This window comes from Neophocaena asiaeorientalis, unplaced genomic scaffold, assembly GCF_003031525.2.
Source record: "Neophocaena asiaeorientalis asiaeorientalis breed wild unplaced genomic scaffold, Neophocaena_asiaeorientalis_V1.1 scaffold388, whole genome shotgun sequence".
Lineage (NCBI taxonomy): Eukaryota > Metazoa > Chordata > Mammalia > Artiodactyla > Phocoenidae > Neophocaena > Neophocaena asiaeorientalis.
The window spans coordinates 395,463-411,846 of record NW_020172738.1 but is presented as its reverse complement, the minus strand read 5'-3'; the positions used below and the strand labels follow the sequence as shown (position 1 = coordinate 411,846).

Here is a 16,384-nt window from a genome sequence, read left to right as displayed (position 1 = left end):
GGTCTTTTCTTGTTCATATTTTTTTTGTCATTTAGAAGTTAATTATTGCCTTGTGTTTTTATTTGATTAATTTTCTTTGAACTGTTAAGTCTTCCTACACTCTTCAAAAGGTATAAAATGCCACTCCATACATATTTCTCGCATAGGGAAAACCTATGACAGTTCTGTTTCATTCTTTCCCTGGAGGTGTCCTTTCCAGGACCCTGTAATCTGTTCAGATCTGAACGCGCTTAGCTTGCTGCACAGGTGCTCTGTTTTTCTCAAATTCTTGTCATCTGCATGTTGCCCTCCTGGACTGATTTTGGTTTTCTCTCCTGCTTTCCATCTCTTATCTTTTCTGATGGGGTATTTCTTCAGTCCTATCTTTCAGTCCTTCTGTTGAACTTCTAATGTATGTTCTCTTATTTTGAAGTTCTGAGTCCATATGTTGTTACTCTAAGTGTTTCTTTTTATAGCCTCTTATTCTTGTTTTACTGACTGCACTACCTTACCTCTAAAAATATTACTTACTGATAGCATTTTAAAAAGCTAGCTCCTATTTTCCCTTGTCTTGTTTCTGTTTCCACAGAATTTTGTTTGAATTGGTCTTTGGCTTTCATCTTAGAAGCTCTGTCAAGTGTTTGTTGATCCTGGGCTATTCATTCATATTTAGGAATAAGGCACAGAAAAGCTGTTTGGAGGTTCTGGTATATACAGCACCTTGCTGGGCTTTTCCGTAATGGTCTCTGTAATGGTCTGTTCTGTTGGAGTCCCACCATCTGTTGGTATCTGTAGGTGTATTCTCTTGTCCTGGGTCAGCTTTCCTATAGACTAATCCGCTAATCTGGTTCAGCCTCTTTAAAAAGGAAAGTTTTAATTTTCTTCTGGGGAGAGAGGGATAGCTGTTAACTGCTTTGGGTTGGGGAGGTAGTCAGGGTCTCCGTGCTGCTTTTTACAGACCTTCAGCCTGTCTTCTTCTATGTGAGATACCTCTACCTCTAATTCCTTAGCTTTCTTTGTGAATTGGCCTGTTTCTGAGCTTCCTTTACTTAGGTTTCAACTTACTGGGTCTGTTATATTGGCTGTCTTTATCTGCCTGCTTTCCAGCTTTTAAAGTCTATTTTATTCTCTTTGTCCTTAAGGTTTATGCTTTAGAAAAAAAATTTTTTCTGTCATTTTGGTAGGGCTTTGGAAGTAAACATATATTTCATTTTTATGCTTAACCAAAAGCCCTACTTAATTTTTAAGAAGTAATTCTTAATTTCTTTTTATTCTCCTGTTAGTACTTCTGGCAGTTTACGTCTTTATTTGCAGTAGAGGAGTTAACTCTGTCATGGTGTTTAATTTCATGTAGCTGCTATGTATTTACATTCCATTTAGTATACTGGACATTTGTAACTATTTTTTTAAACAACGGAATCCTGAGTTGCCTTCTGTTTCTGTGCCTGCAGCAGAGGCGCCAGCAGAGGGAATTGATGAAAGCTCTCCAGCAGCAGCAACAGCAGCAACAGCAGAAACTCTCAGGGTGGGGGAATGTCAGCAAGCCCGCAGGTACTGCAAAGTCCCTTCTGGAGATACAACAGGAAGAAGCCAGGCAAATGCAGAAGCAGCAGCAGCAGCAGCAGCAGCACCAGCAACCCAGCAGAGCCCGGAATAATCCGGTGGGTTCATTTTCCTAAGCAGTCACTGTATGGGCTGGTGTTATAAGTTAAGTTATCTTTCCTAACTTTTGTGGACTCCCTTTTTATCTTTTTAATATTGTTAACTGTAATTATTTGTCTCCTTTTCTTTAACAGCATTCCAACCTGCACACCAGCCTTGGGAATTCTGTCTGGGGCTCTATAAATGCTGGTCCCCCTAACCAGTGGGCATCTGACCTAGTCAGTAGTATCTGGAGTAATGCTGACACTAAAAATTCCAACATGGGATTCTGGGATGATGCAGTGAAAGAGGTGGGACCCAGGAATTCAACAAACAAAAATAAAAACAACGCCAGTCTCAGGTAGGGCTCAAAATGATCAACCTATGCTCTTTGGTGGGTTGGGGGAAGCGGCGTGTGGGGAGTAGGATATGGGGTGGCCAGAGAAAGGTAGTTATTTAGTTTTTACTTATTTTCACCTGTATCCTACCACATGAGGTCATAGTTTGATGATTGCTTTTCTTCCCTGTGGAAACACATCTGTATTATACTAGGAGCTCCTTTGGTTGCTGGACACTTAGTCCATTGCCTGTCACATGGTAACCACTTAATATTTTTGTTATTGCTGTGGAATATTTCACCAAGGTATTCTCTAGATTTTAGCGTTTTTCTCTAAATTTATATTTTTAAGTTACTTATACTATGAGTATTACAAACACTAAAGCCATTTTATTTTTATGATAAATTAGTTACATTTTACATTCATCTTTCTTTCCTTAGTATACAGTTTTATTGAACGAACATGGGTTTTAATGTTAAATACACCAACTCAAATCCCAGCACTACTACTTACTAGCTGTGTGACCTTGGGCAAGAGGGAACCTCTTTGAGCCTCAGTTCCCTCATCTGTAAAATGAAGATAATAACTTCATGGGTGTGGTTCTAAAGGTTAAATGAATACATGTGAAGTAGTTAGTAAAGTGCCTGGCACATAGTAACTACTTAATAAATGGTAGTGTTGTCAGAATATTTCTTCTTGATTGAGGGCTTAATGTGTTACGAATAGGACACTAAATGTCAGTTTATTGAGCATTTTTGCCAGGCACTGTGCTCTAGGCCTTTGCATATAGTATCATTATTCCTTTTGATAACCCAAAGAAGTATTAGTACCATTTTACAGATGAGGAAACTGAGGCTTAGCAAAATTTAAAGTCTTACTGAAGGACACATAGGGGAGCATTTAATAATTTCTCTGAAAAGAAGCCCTGTATTCACAAACTAGAATGTATTAACTGAGGCTAGATTTTAAGGGGTATTGAGTAACCCCTCCCCACCCCACCCCCAGTATTTCAGTTTTTTTGTTTCGGGTTTGTTGTTGTTGTTTGTTTTCATTTTTGGAGCCAAGAATTGGATTGCTGGACAGCCATCCAGTGTTGCCAAGACATTGTCTATTTATGGTGTTAGAGTATAATCATATAGTAACAGTTTCTGGGAATATAATATCGCCCTATTGTTTTGCTTTAGTAAATCTGTAGGTGTGTCTAACCGGCAGAATAAGAAAGTAGAAGAAGAAGAAAAATTGCTGAAGCTCTTTCAGGGAGTAAATAAAGCCCAAGATGGATTTACCCAGTGGTGTGAACAGATGCTTCATGCCCTTAATACGGCAAATAACTTGGATGGTAAGAATTGGGGAGGGAAACCCAGCATGTGGAATGGCAGAGCAGGACCCACAAAGAGTTAGAAAATTGGAATGATGATGGGCCAGCACTCAGGAGGTGAAATCTGATGGAGGTCAAGTCCTGCACCTACCATAGGAACTTGACTCTTTAATAGTATTATAGAAAAGTTCTATAATACTATGCTGAAATAGGTTATCAGTGGTTACCAAAAAGTAGATGCTATCTTAGGCTGTCTTATGATGTACAGAGCAGAAGAGGTCATAGTTCCATACTGCTCATTTTATGGGGGGCATTGCCAGATGGACAAAGGAGAGTAACTGTTATAGTGGGGACAGAGGTCAGCCTGGGCAAGAGAAGTCTGAGGTGATGTGAGGTTTTTCCCTTCCTGCCTTTGGGGGCAGGGGTGGGAATCATGTGACAGAGCAAGTAGACTTATTTTGTGTAGGATAAAGCTAAGACCCATAATGTATGCAAGTGAAAAGATTTCAGCTCAATTTGAAGAAAAACTTGCTAATTGTTAGTTGTTCACAAAGAAGAATTATCAGCCTTACATGGAAGTGAGTCTTTCCCTTACCCTCCAGCTTGGTGTGGAAGGGATTCCCATAACTCATGGGCTTTGTTGAACTAGTCCACCTCTGATGTCTTTTCTAAAACCAAGAATCTTTTAAAAACAGAGCAGTAAAGGAATTGAAGGGTTCCTTTGTAGCATTGTAACAATAGCTAATGGTCCGCTCGAGCCAGAGAAAAGAGTAGTGAAAAATAGCAGTGGCTACCATCCATTAAGCACCTGCCATGTACTAGGCACTTTCTAGGGGTTAACATGTGTTATCCTAGGTATCTAATTTTTGCAGTAATTTTATGACATACGTTTACAGTGTAGGTGATGTTATCCCCATTTTATAAATTAGGAAACGGAGGCTCAGAATGGTTAAGTAACTCATCAAGGTCACACAGTCAGCAAATTTCAGAATCAGGTTTTAAACCCATGTCTGTCTAACTCTGATACTTGTGCTTTTCTCCTGCACCACACTGCTTCGTGTTCCGTTTTTCTTGTAAACTTAGGATATCTCAGTGAAGTGAAAGGAGGCTATGCCTATATCTTCAGTATCTGTTGTGGTGCCTGCCCACATTATCACACTTAATAAATACTGATTGAATTTAAGGAAAAAAGAAATGAATCCCCAAATGACTTTAGCCTTAGACAAACAGTTGTTTCGATCAACATGACTTTTAGTTTCTACCAAAATAACGTTTAGTGAAACTAAACATGCATGGTACTTTGTCTCTGTGCTATTTCACATGATTTGGGGCATTGCAGTGATAGTGGGTCCCCCCCACTGCTACTCCAGAGGAGACTGAAGAATATTTAACAGAATAGCTACATGCCTTTCAAGTCTCCATCATTAATGTCTGTATTGGGTGTTAAAATATATTAAAAACTGAAACTGATCTCTTCTGTGTGATATTTCATTGTTACTCTTTATGTCTTGTTTCCTCTCATATTACAGTTCCCACATTTGTTTCTTTCCTGAAAGAAGTAGAATCTCCTTATGAGGTCCATGATTACATTAGGGCCTATTTAGGAGATACCTCTGAGGCCAAGGAGTTTGCCAAGCAGTTCCTCGAGCGCCGCGCCAAACAGAAAGCCAGCCAGCGGCAGCCGCAGCAGCAACAGCCGCCGCCGCAGCAGCAGGTATGAGGCAGCAGAGGGAGTGCAGTGCCCTTGTGAGTGTTCGTGTCTTGAAATGTTGAGCAGCCAGAGAAGTGAAAATTAGAACAATGTTCCCATTTTTGTACATCACGTGACCGGAACCTTTTAAAACATGGTGGACTTGATATTTTCAAATTCAGTGTCCAGAGACCTTTGTGAATTTCCCAATTAGCAAATATAGCCATTCATTCTCTGTTAGGGGTATCAGCCCCATTGTTCTTGGTTCATATAAGTGCCTCTGTCAAATTGCAAATTCCAACTTGGCATAGACCATAAATTTGGTTTTAAATAGTTAAAACTTACAAATGTTAGCTCTCTGCTGCTCAGGATCCACTGGTACCCAGTACTGACAGTACTATAACCTGTCATACATTTCACACATTGTTGATGGGCCCCGGAGAGCAAAGGAACCTTCCGCTTTGAGTAGGTGAGAGGTGTGGATTGCCAAAGAGCCAGTCCTAGTGGATGATACAGAGTCCATGTATATCTGGAGAGGTTTTGACCGCTGTGCTGCCACAGCAGTGTGGACACCTGGAATTCCCAGGACGGGCCTTGTGGAGACAGAGCTCAAGTGGGATGTCTGAATCTAAAGGAAGGGAAAGCATGCCTCAGTGGACTGTTCTTAGTTTCGCTATTACCAGAATCCACGGTAGGCTTTCTGTTTTTAAACTCATCCTTGGTAAGGTGAGACCCAGGTCAACCATTTCCTTGGAGTGGGCCAAGCCTGTATCCACCATGTAACCTCAGTTGTGCTATCTCGTTTTACAGGACTCTGTGTGGGGGATGAACCACAGTGCACTCCATTCAGTATTTCAGACCAATCAAAGCAACAACCAACAGTCTAATTTTGAAGCTGTACAAAGTGGCAAGAAGAAGAAAAAGCAGAAGATGGTCCGAGCAGATCCCAGTTTATTAGGTGAGCACAGGCCTAATGTCTTAGCTGGGTGTTGGTGGGAGATTATATGTGAGTCCCATGGTGGAATGTTTTTTCATGAAGGGAAATACTTCTTATAAAAAATAAATGTTTTTGACCAGTTCAAAGTTAGTAGTCAGTATTTACTGGGCATCTCAGTGCAGGAGCTATGCCTCATGTGCCACAGGGAGTAAGAAAAGTAATACATTATGCGGTGCCTTCAGTTTTAAAGTCTTTTTTCATATCTAATATGAATTTCTTTAAAAAAAACTTACAGTTTAGTTGGAAAATAATACTAATGGACAACAGAAAAAGTAATTTAAAATGCTGATTTCTGTGGAAGCAGACCATAAATCCTGTCAGATGTTCACAGAAAAGAACCAGTATTTGTTGACATTCACTGTGTGTATAATATAATTCTCATAATTGTCCTGCATTATGAGGTGATGTTCCAGCTTTACCAATGAGTAAACCAAGGCCTAGAGGATTTAAGACATTTCCCAGAGTCACACAGCATTTAGCAGTGCAGCTGGGGTTTCAGAGCAGTCCTGTTTTCACTCTTCTGTGTTACCCATGGCTACTCTTATCTAACATTGAGGACCAGTGTCTTCATACAGAGCAGCCAGCCTTGGGGAAAAGGTGACACCTGAATTGGGGCTTTGAAAGACAGGAAGGATAGGGAATGGTGTGTCTGGAATAGTAAACAGCATAGGCAAAGCTGATGGGCCACCTGTGTTTCTTAAGTTGGCCTAACAACCTCACAGGCAATGATGAAATTAATATCATTCTCTATTTATGAATGTAGAATAGGCTATTATAAAACTGTGTTGTCTGGAATAGAATGGTTATATTGGCCAAGGTGGCAGATTGGGAAATCAGGCAGAAAAGTTAGGAGGCTGCAGTATAGACCAGATGAAAGGTACTGGTGGCCTGGAATAGGGTTTTGGCAGTGGAGATGGAGAGGAGAGTTAGATGGATTTTAGAAATTTAGGGGATGGACAAGGAGAATGGAAAGGTTTGGGCAGCCGGATGAAAAGAGTTGCCCTTTTGCTAAAATGATGAGCCCTGGAAAGTGGGGCAGGCTTACAGGGATTCGGAATGATGCAGTGTTTAAGTGTTGGGTAGATTGAATGTGAAGTGACTAGGAGGCATGATACAGAGATGAAAGAGCTGATAGCACAGCAAGAGGTAGATTGCTCTGCCCTTGGTAGTATCCATACTTCAGAGGTTTCCTGCGCTGGAGAAATCAAAATATCAGTAACAGAAACCCAGCTTTGAGGATTGCCCTCGGGAACCGGTGCTCTGTAAGCTGGCTTTGGAAACCTAGAGGTCTGGCGAAATTTTGTTTTTTTCTGCATGTCTTGGAAGTTTATGTTAAGGATGGATGGAGCAGTCCAAAATTTTATCCAGTTTTGACAGAGATAGGTGAATGTAGATTTAAGAGTGTTCCTTCAGTTCTGGTTGTGAGTTCTAGCTAAGAATCCCCCGCTATTTAGCTGTGGTACTTGGTGGGGGGAGGGGGGAAAAGGTTCTCAGGGAAAAGGTTCCTCTGAAAATGAGGTAAAGGTTTTTGGATTAAATATCTGATCTGACCCCATCTCCTATTATAGACCTAAGAAAGAAAGGGACTTAAAAATCCCCCTTCAAGGGAATGAGACATAGGTCATTCTAGGAATAGAGTTTTAAGGAATATGTATCTTGAAAGGGAAGAAAAAATAAATATAAGGGAAGTAAAATTGTTCAACAAAATACTGAAGAAGCTCACTTGGACGGGCTCTTGCTTGCACCATTTAATGAGAATTTCTGCTCAACTAAACTTTCCTCTGGAAATTCCTCTGATAATTTCTGCCCCTTACCTACTCATATCCATTTATTATTGTTTTTAATTGATATATGCTTTATTGACTTATAGATTAAGAAAAATTAACAAATATCCATCAGTCACAAGTTCCCCATGCACATAATGGGAAAACAGCTTCAAATTTGACCCCAAAGTATCCATTGAGAAAGTGGTCATTGATCAAAAGAGAATTTTGCTTCTAAAACAAACCTTCAGAGAGATTCCAGCTTCATTTTAATGATCATGTCCTCCATTGTACTCTTGTGTTTTCTTCTAGTTTTTAGAGCTACCAAGTGCCATTGTGAACCAGCATCCTGTACTTGGATATGAGAAATACACACACACAATACCATTTTTCCACCAGTCATACTTTCCTTATAGAAACAGTCTCCCAAACCTTAAAGAAATTGTGTGAGTGGGAGTCTGTTGTTCTGAACCTAATATAGTCTTTAGAGCTGGGCATATTGGGCTTACATCCTCATTTGTATTGCATGGGGTCTCATTATATCCCAGAGCTCCCCCTTCTGTCCAGTGGGGAGGAGACGTGCCCTCTTTACTGGTTTTTTGGACAGGTAAATGAGACCATGTCTGCTAAAAGCCCAGCCCGGTAATCGGTAATCGTCATATTATAGCAGCGAATACTTAACTGTGTTTGGCCCCAGGCTTCTTTTCCCTTCCTGTCTTTGTATGACTAAAATTGTTTAGTTTGTGTTTTTGTTACATTCCCACTTTTATTTCATGTGGCTCATTATTGTTCTTATCACATTTCATTTGTTCTTGAGACACATGTGAAGCCAGAGAACAACCTGCTTCGGAATAGAGTAATAGTTCATTTCATAAACAATTTGGTCTTTAGGTTTTTACACTTACCTAATTAACTGTTATTTTCAAATATGAACACTAAGCCTTTCATTATTTTCAAGGGAAAAAAATCTTGCAGGTTATAGGAACACAGTTGAGGGGTAGAACTCAGGTTGCGATTTGGAATCCTAGCCTCTCCCAGTAGGAGGCCTTGTAAGCAGCTTGTACCACAGCTTCCTTGGTTAATAAATAGGCGTGTTTATTTTTTCAAGTCATGATATTTTGGAATCAAGAATGTAATGTAATTAAGCTATTTTTATTATGTAAGGCATTTTTTTGTTTATTATTGGTACATTTAAAATGTGTATTTGAAAATTTGAACATTAAAGAACAAAAAGGAGGGGGCAGAAAACTCAATATTAACAGAACCGCCTTTAGACTGGAGAGCATCGCCTGTTTACTTTTTGATATTCAAATAGCAGCTGAAACAGTTTGGGATTTCATTTAGGGTGGATGAACTGAAAGCTTTCTGAGAATCACTCATTTCAAAGAGGCCCTGTTAATAGTACTTTTTATCAATCTCTGATCATGGAGTTCATTGAAAAATTACATGTGGCTGATGGCATTAGGTTTCCAAACCTCAGTAGTGTTTGTAAGTGCTGCCTGTTGCCTTCAGTGGCTGTGCTAGTACTGCTTTTTCTAAACCAGATTGCATTTCAGTCAGTTAATATTGCTAAATGAAATCCTTGCCTTTGCTGGTCTACTTAGAGTAGATTGAGTCGAATAAAGTAGTTTAATGTTTTTGTGCCGTCTGCTCTGTGATAGGAAGAACATCTGAGGGCTCTAAGGATCTTGTAGTGGGTCTTCCCTGGAGCCTCCTACCACTGAAGGCAAAATCTCTTGACCAGAACTTTGACAAAGTTTTGGACCCAAAGTATTCCCGATAGCGAATGGGGCTGAAGTATTGGGTTGGCCAAAAAGTTCATTTGGGTTTTTCTATAACATCTTATGGAAAAACCCGAACGAAATTTTTGGCCAACCCAATAGTGTTACTCCCACTCACATTTCACAGTCATTTGGTCGAGTGGTTACAAAGTACTTAGTGTGTTACTCCTGTCCTCCCCCTGCCCCATTCTTTTAAGGTACACCTTCTGAATGAACTTCCCCCCCCTAGCCAGCCTGGCCCTTAAAACACACTTACAACCCAGGCTCTACTCGGGACTCTCTAAGGCAGTGGTTTGCAGTTCTTTTTAAGCAGTGGTGCTGGGTTTATGTGTGTGTGTGTGTGTGTGTGTTTCCTCCCTAATTAAATTATATCAGAACCTTAAGATAAAACATATAAAAATAGAATGTCTAATTGGAAGGGCAAAAAAAACATGACATTGACTTTTATCCTTTCTTCTCCCTCCTTTTAGTATCCCTATTTGTGTGCTCAAAAACAGGAGACTAAAATTCCAGCTGCCTGCCTAGAATTTGAGCCGCATGGTTGTCTGGGTGTGGTCAGTCACTCGTTGCCAATTTTTCCCTGCAGGGTTTTCAGTCAATGCTTCATCGGAGCGACTCAATATGGGTGAAATCGAGACTTTGGATGACTACTGAGCACCTGCCAGAGCGGACTGGCCTTCCCTCTTTTCTCTGCTGACCATGGATTCTGCACCTTTGGACACGACACTTACTCACCATATACTCTTTATCACTGCAACAAATCACAGAACCGATCATCTCAGGCTTTTTCTTCCAGCCCTTTGTGTCCAAGATTCTTTAAACCATTTTTGTTGGTGAGCATCTCAGACTGTAGATAAGTGGACCAGACCCTGTGTGTTGGGGGTGGCAGTTGGGATTACTCCCCAACAAGGCTGATTTTGGGCAGACGTGTTTACTGTGCCGTGATTTCACCTACTGTCTCCCAGAAAGTGTGTTGGGATCTGCCAATAGCAATTTACTTTCTCTTGTCACTTTTTTCCTTCTATTTTGTTTTTCTTCTCCTTCTCCCCCCCCCAAAAAAAATGGGCATGGGGTCTGACTGGTGCAATCATGAAGAGAGTTAATGGTAACAGACATTGGCCAGCAACAAAAACGCCCATGGACTGTGATTTGAGTGTCCGACAGAGACAGTGAGAGCTCTTCCAGTCTGAAGGTTGCATTGCCGCTGCTAACTCTGGGATCGCATCAAAGAGGCCCTGAGTGGGATGAGTTTAGATTGATTGGTTTGATGTCGCACACCCCTCGCCTCTTCTTTCTGAGCATCCTTTCAGAGAAAGGATTCTTGTTTTTTCTTCATTAGATAGTGACTTCCAAGCAAGCTGACTTCTCCCCTGGCATACTCCAACCTGATTGGACAAAGGAAGCCCTGTGGCCTGGGAGAGGGACTTATTTTTAATTTTTCTTTCTTACAAAAACGGATTTTTTCCCATAAATATTTTTACTTCAGAGGACTAGGACCAGTTTGTTTTGGGCCTTTCTGCTGAAAATTTGTCTCGTTTAAGAGGCAGTTAGGATCTTTACCATATGTATGAATATGTGTAATTTCATTTTGGATAGGGATAAACTTCTGCTTCTGATAAAAGCCCGGAATTTCATCTGCTTCCTCAGAGCATTGCGTGTGTGTCTTGCTGTGGCCCCGAAAGGTTTTGTTTAAAGATTCTGGAATGGCAAGTTGCTTGCCTTTTCTGAAAAAAGAACATACAAAACCTGACCATCTTTTAAGACCTTCATCCATGGAAACCACTATACAGGAGATTGCAGTGGGATGGAGGGGATGGGAGAGAACAGGAGAGAGAAGCCTGGTTCTGGTTGTGGCCTCGTAATACCCCTTCACTTCAGATATAAATGTATTCAAGCCCTATTTATAAACAATACTCTTCCTGCCTCTGCCAACCCCCCACAGAACATCACCTGGAATTGCCAATCACACTTTGGTCTGGAGCCTTTGGACCGTCCGCCCCTGTGCAAGAAGTGCTGTGGTTCGGGTGGCTCCTGGTAGAGCGCCTTTTCTTTCTGTCATCATTGCCCGAAGAAGGCTGGAGTTGCTCTGAGAGCAGTTTGGTTTTGGATGATTATATTTGGGTTTCTGTTTTTATTCTTTTGGATCCCCATTCTCCTTGTCCCTTTTTGCCTCCCTCCCTCTTAAACATGTACAATAACTATACAGAGACTGCTACAGACTTGTACATAGTTTTTGGATCAAATAGCATGAGGAGATGGGGAACCATTAAAAATTGGGGCTCCTGCTCTCCTTGGCTTTGTAAATTCAAAAGTGGGGGGTGGGGAGAGGGATAGTTAAAATGTTTACAAAACTTTAAGCTCCCTCGGAACTTTTGCCAGTGTGGAGGAAAATAAAAAGGAGCTTAAATAAAACCTGGTGGTGCTTTATCTGGGTACACTTCTTGTACTCACCCGTGTCAAGGCTGAGTTTTCCACCAAACCATCTTCTTGGCACCATGGAAAAGCTCCAGACAAGTGAGCACCCAAGACATGGACGCAGCTGTGGCTTTCTCTGGCAGGCTATGGAATGCTGACTTGGTTCTGTATTTGAGAATGTAGAGGTCAAGGTAAACGTGGGTAAGTTGATTAAACGTCTTTCCTCCTCTGCCCCTTTCTGCTGACCTGCAGATCGTCTCCTGTCCTCACAACACAGACACACACCCCTGAAGGTGCCCCCTCCAGAGCCTGCCCACACCTTCCAAGCTAGATTCTATTGTATGCTTGTTCAGGGGAAATTTAAAAATAAAACACAACATTTGGGGGAGGGGTAGGCAGACTTCAGGGAGCAACGTCGTTTTAGCCATGGAACATTCCATTAGCTTAACCAGGAGCATTGCTTCTACCTGAGGAATTTCCCACATGGTGGAAGGCAACCACTGTTCCCTAAGGATGTTTGTCTCTGTCTCCGTTCTACCCGTTTTCACATCCTCATTTGCTCACTCTCACTGCGAGCAGCCTCTTCTCACCGCTTTCTGTGGACTTACTTGCAGGTTATCTAAACTCTTCCTGAGTTTTAAAGTATTTGTTTTGTACACTGTTTGCTTCCAGTTGTTTTAAGTCAGAGATTTAAAAAACATACCCAGACAAGGTCGTTTGATTATGGATACTTTCCCCAAGGTAGTCGGTGTTCTGGTTACTGCTGCTACATAACAAATTACCCGCAAACTGGCTTACAGCAACCCTTGCATTTTATTGGTAATTTTATGAGTCAGGACTCTGGGGGGAGGGCTCAGCTGGGCGGTTCTTCCATGGTGTCTCCTCTGGTTATGGTCGGAGGTCAGCTGGGGCTGCGATCTTGGGAAGGTTTGATAGGTTGGGGGGCGCGAGGGCTCACTCGTGTGAATAGCAGTTGACGCTGGCTATTGCCGCAGAGCTCACCTGGGCTGGTGGCTGGAGGAACTACTTGTGCCCTCTCCAGCATGGCAGCTTCAGGGTAGGTGGACTTCTTTGGCAGTTGGCTTCCCCCAGAGAACCGGGCAGAGGCTGCATCACCTCTTCTGACCTGGACTCTCGAGTCACATAGTGTCACTCCTGTGACACTGTGTGAAAGTAGTCACAAGCTCTTTCAGATTCAGGGGGTTGGGGAACATGGTCACCTCCAACATCTCCCTTGATGGAATGAGTGGTAAGGTCACTTTATAGAAGAGCATGTGGGATGAGAGATACTGTTGTTGCTGTTTTGGGGAAATAGCTGCTTAAAATTAGCTTATGCATATATATCAAGGAACTTCAGTTCTTCGTTGGCTCTAAATTGAGGGGTTATTTTTTTCTTTTTAATTTCAGGATAATGGTACTTCAGGCTTTATTTTAAATAATACATATATACAAATATATACACATAAATAGTGTGTGTGCCATTTTCTACACCCTATTTTAAATTGATCAGGTGAAGAAATTGAAGTTTGTTTTATACAAAATGTCCTCTCCATATTATTAATGAAAAAGTCTGTGTATGATTCTGATGTGAAATGAACCTAGTTCTCTCCTGTGCTTCCAGTGTGGGAGGTAGAGCTTCATTAAAAGAGCAACAGGCATGCACGTTCTAAATAGAGTGAGGTGCAGCTGAGAGCACATTCCAAACGGAAGTTGGCCTCATAGTTAATGGGTTATTTGGGAACAAAAAGAAAAAAGCCTCGCTCTAGAGGATGGCTGTGAGCACAGGCAATTCCTGATGAAGCCGCAGTGCTTGCTGGGACCGTGGAGAGCCTGGGAAGCTTGAGGCAGCCAGATGTGTGATCATTTTACAGACATTGTCAGATGCCCTGAGTATGACGGACCCGCATAGCTTTTGGTAGTGTTGGTTCTGGAAGGGCACCTGGAGCCCCTGAGAGAAGAGTTTCCCTCCAGGGATTCGTCAGTGGGAATGTTTTGCAGCTAAAGTAACAAACACTGCTATGGTTCAGTGTATGGGAGAAACAGCACATAGATGTTGGGAAGCAGGAGAAGAGAACTGGGCTCTTCCCTAATTGCAGCAACTGCCCTGCAGCCTAAAAGCTGCAGTTGCCTCCCCTTTCGTTGCTGGCGAAGTGATGACATCATGGGGATGGAACTCACTCTAGCTTCAACACTCAGTTCAGTCCAGCTGGTCTTAAGCAGAGGCATCATTTCTTAAAGATTGTTTACTTGTCCCCCCAAATCTAGGAGTGGGGGATTATTTTCCCTTGGTAGCCAGTTTTCTCCTTTGAATGCCTCCTTTAGCATGAGAAGTAGTCCTTGAGGGTCAGTGGGTCATTGTTAGGTTTGGCTGCATATAATAAGATACAAAGTAACAGTGACTTAAACAAGATAGTTTATTTCTCAAGTGAAATCTGGAGGTCATCAGTCCAAGGCTGGTGTGGCTCAGGGACCCAGGTTCTTTCTGTTTTACCCTCCTCGTTGCGGCTTCCATTCTCAAGGTCACTCATGGTCCAAGGTGACTGCTAGAGCACCAACCATCGTGCCTGTATTCCAGGCAGGAGGAAGGATTGGGGTGAGGCTCAGGGAGCACACCTCCCTGTTCAGTCAGCCTTCCTTGAGGAGCTTTTTTGGGAGCTCTACCAAACATCTTGTCTTTTAAACTGGAACGTGGATACGTAACTATAGTTAGTTCAAGAAAGGCTGGAGAGCTTCCCTGGTGGCGCAGTGGTTGAGAGTCCGCCTGCCGGTGCAGGGGACACGGGTTCGTGCCTCGGTCCGGGAAGATCCCACATGCCACAGAGCGGCTGGGCCCGTGAGCCATGGCCGCTGAGCCTGCGCGTCCGGAGCCTGTGCTCCGCAACGGGAGAGGCCACAACAGTGAGAGCCCCGCGTACCGCCAAAAAAAAATAAAGGGCTGGAAATTTGGGGGTTTTAGTTGAGTGGTTTGCCACCCCAAATACCACTGGGATTCTGTTTCTAAGAAACACAGGGAATGGATGTTACATTGGCAGCAGCCTCTACCACTGTCATTCTCTTTAGCCTGCTTTGAAGTTGGAAGAGTTTGGAATGGTTGAGTCTGTGCACATCCACCATGGGAAAGGATTCCTAGTGGTTACCCTGACGAGGGGGCTCGGCACAGGCTCTGTTCCATTCTTGTGCAGAGCTGGAAAACGAGTGATTTCCAAGGGCTCAACCTTGCTGTGTCTAGCAACCCCCAATTCTATACAGAATCTAGGTTTTTGGTGTGTGTGTGAGCGTGTGTGTTTTTAAAGGTACCCTGTGGCATGAACCTATGAGTGGTTTTGTGGATGGGGGCACTGGAGTCAAGCTGTCAGATTTGCAAGTTGATCCTGCTATCTCCTTTAGGCAAGTATTTATTTCCCCATCTGTGAAATGGGAACTGTGAGGTAGCTGTGATCAGTAACTTAAAATGTAATTGCATAGTGCAATGCCCAGCACATACAGGCTTGATAAATATTTGTAGGCCATTTTGCAAGAGAGAAGGGAGTTTGTGGGCTCACGTGTAGGTGCAATGGAACGTATTAAAAATGGGCAGCCGCCCTCTTAGACATCTGCAAATCAGTGTAAAGAAGTAGCCCTCAGGGAGGCAATGTGGCATGGGTTCCAGGAGACTGGATGTTAGTACCAGCTTCGTTATTAACCTGTCCTTCCTGTCCTGTCTCTGGGTCTGTTTCCTTGCCTGTCAGATGAGGGGGTTGGCCCAGATCAAATGATGAACTTGAAACAAAAATCAGTCCCTGAGCCCCATGTCCCATGGTTTCTTATTTAGGGTGGGGCCCAGCACTGGAAATTATTTTTTAGGTGCCCTAAGTGATCCTAAACGGGCAGCTTGAGTGGGGAGCTACTGGCCTAGCTGATCTGGGAGGTTTCCTTCAGCTCTCACCTCCTGAGTGCATATGTGCAAGTGTGATCTGTGTGTGCATCTTTGCGGCATATTGCTGACACTTGGGGTTTGCAGATTTAGCACTTGTGTTTTAGTGTGAGTCTTTGACAAATACCCGTTATGGTTTTACTAAACCAGACCCAGGTCAAAATGTAAGGCACGGTGAGCCTGAGTTAAGGGAACGAGTCACTGACTTGGATTTTCGGACTTCTTTTGACAACGTCAAGTTAAGCCCTAAGCAGGTCAGGGTCCCATCATGAATCAGAAACCGTCCTAAATATTCAGTCAAAAGAAATGCGGGCGGAGGGCAGGGGAGAAAAAAGAATTGGCGTTGGAAGAGTAGGAAGGTAAGATTACTGAAGGATCAGTAACTAGGGAAATCACTAATACCTTAGCTAATGGTCAGCCATCATATCCTTTTCTAGGTGATACTAATATCTCCAATTCACTTACAGTCTCACCTGGATAATTAGTATCTTAACGACTAAATTTTATTTTATATATATATATATATATATATACACACACACAGAGACA

The 16,384-nt window shown here is 42.4% G+C and overlaps 2 protein-coding genes across 4 annotated transcripts in view; both read left to right on the top strand.

Annotated features, from left to right (window-relative positions):
• Positions 1-11,919, top strand: part of GIGYF2 (GRB10 interacting GYF protein 2) — a 124,220-nt gene extending 112,301 nt beyond the window's left edge. For all 3 annotated transcript variants that reach the window (XM_024740517.1, XM_024740515.1, XM_024740516.1), the window contains 6 exons: positions 1,431-1,640; positions 1,776-1,981; positions 3,143-3,297; positions 4,806-4,990; positions 5,777-5,924; positions 10,094-11,919. In XM_024740517.1, coding sequence (XP_024596285.1) covers positions 1,431-1,640; positions 1,776-1,981; positions 3,143-3,297; positions 4,806-4,990; positions 5,777-5,924; positions 10,094-10,161 — 972 coding nt within the window. In that variant the 3' untranslated portion in view covers positions 10,162-11,919. The remainder of the gene's footprint in view (positions 1-1,430; positions 1,641-1,775; positions 1,982-3,142; positions 3,298-4,805; positions 4,991-5,776; positions 5,925-10,093) is intronic.
• A 97-nt stretch (positions 11,920-12,016) lies between these two features.
• SNORC (secondary ossification center associated regulator of chondrocyte maturation) overlaps positions 12,017-16,384 on the top strand; it is a 14,175-nt gene continuing 9,807 nt past the window's right edge. The window contains exon 1 of the mRNA XM_024740522.1: positions 12,017-12,123. The gene's annotated coding sequence lies outside the window, so the exon portion shown is untranslated. The remainder of the gene's footprint in view (positions 12,124-16,384) is intronic.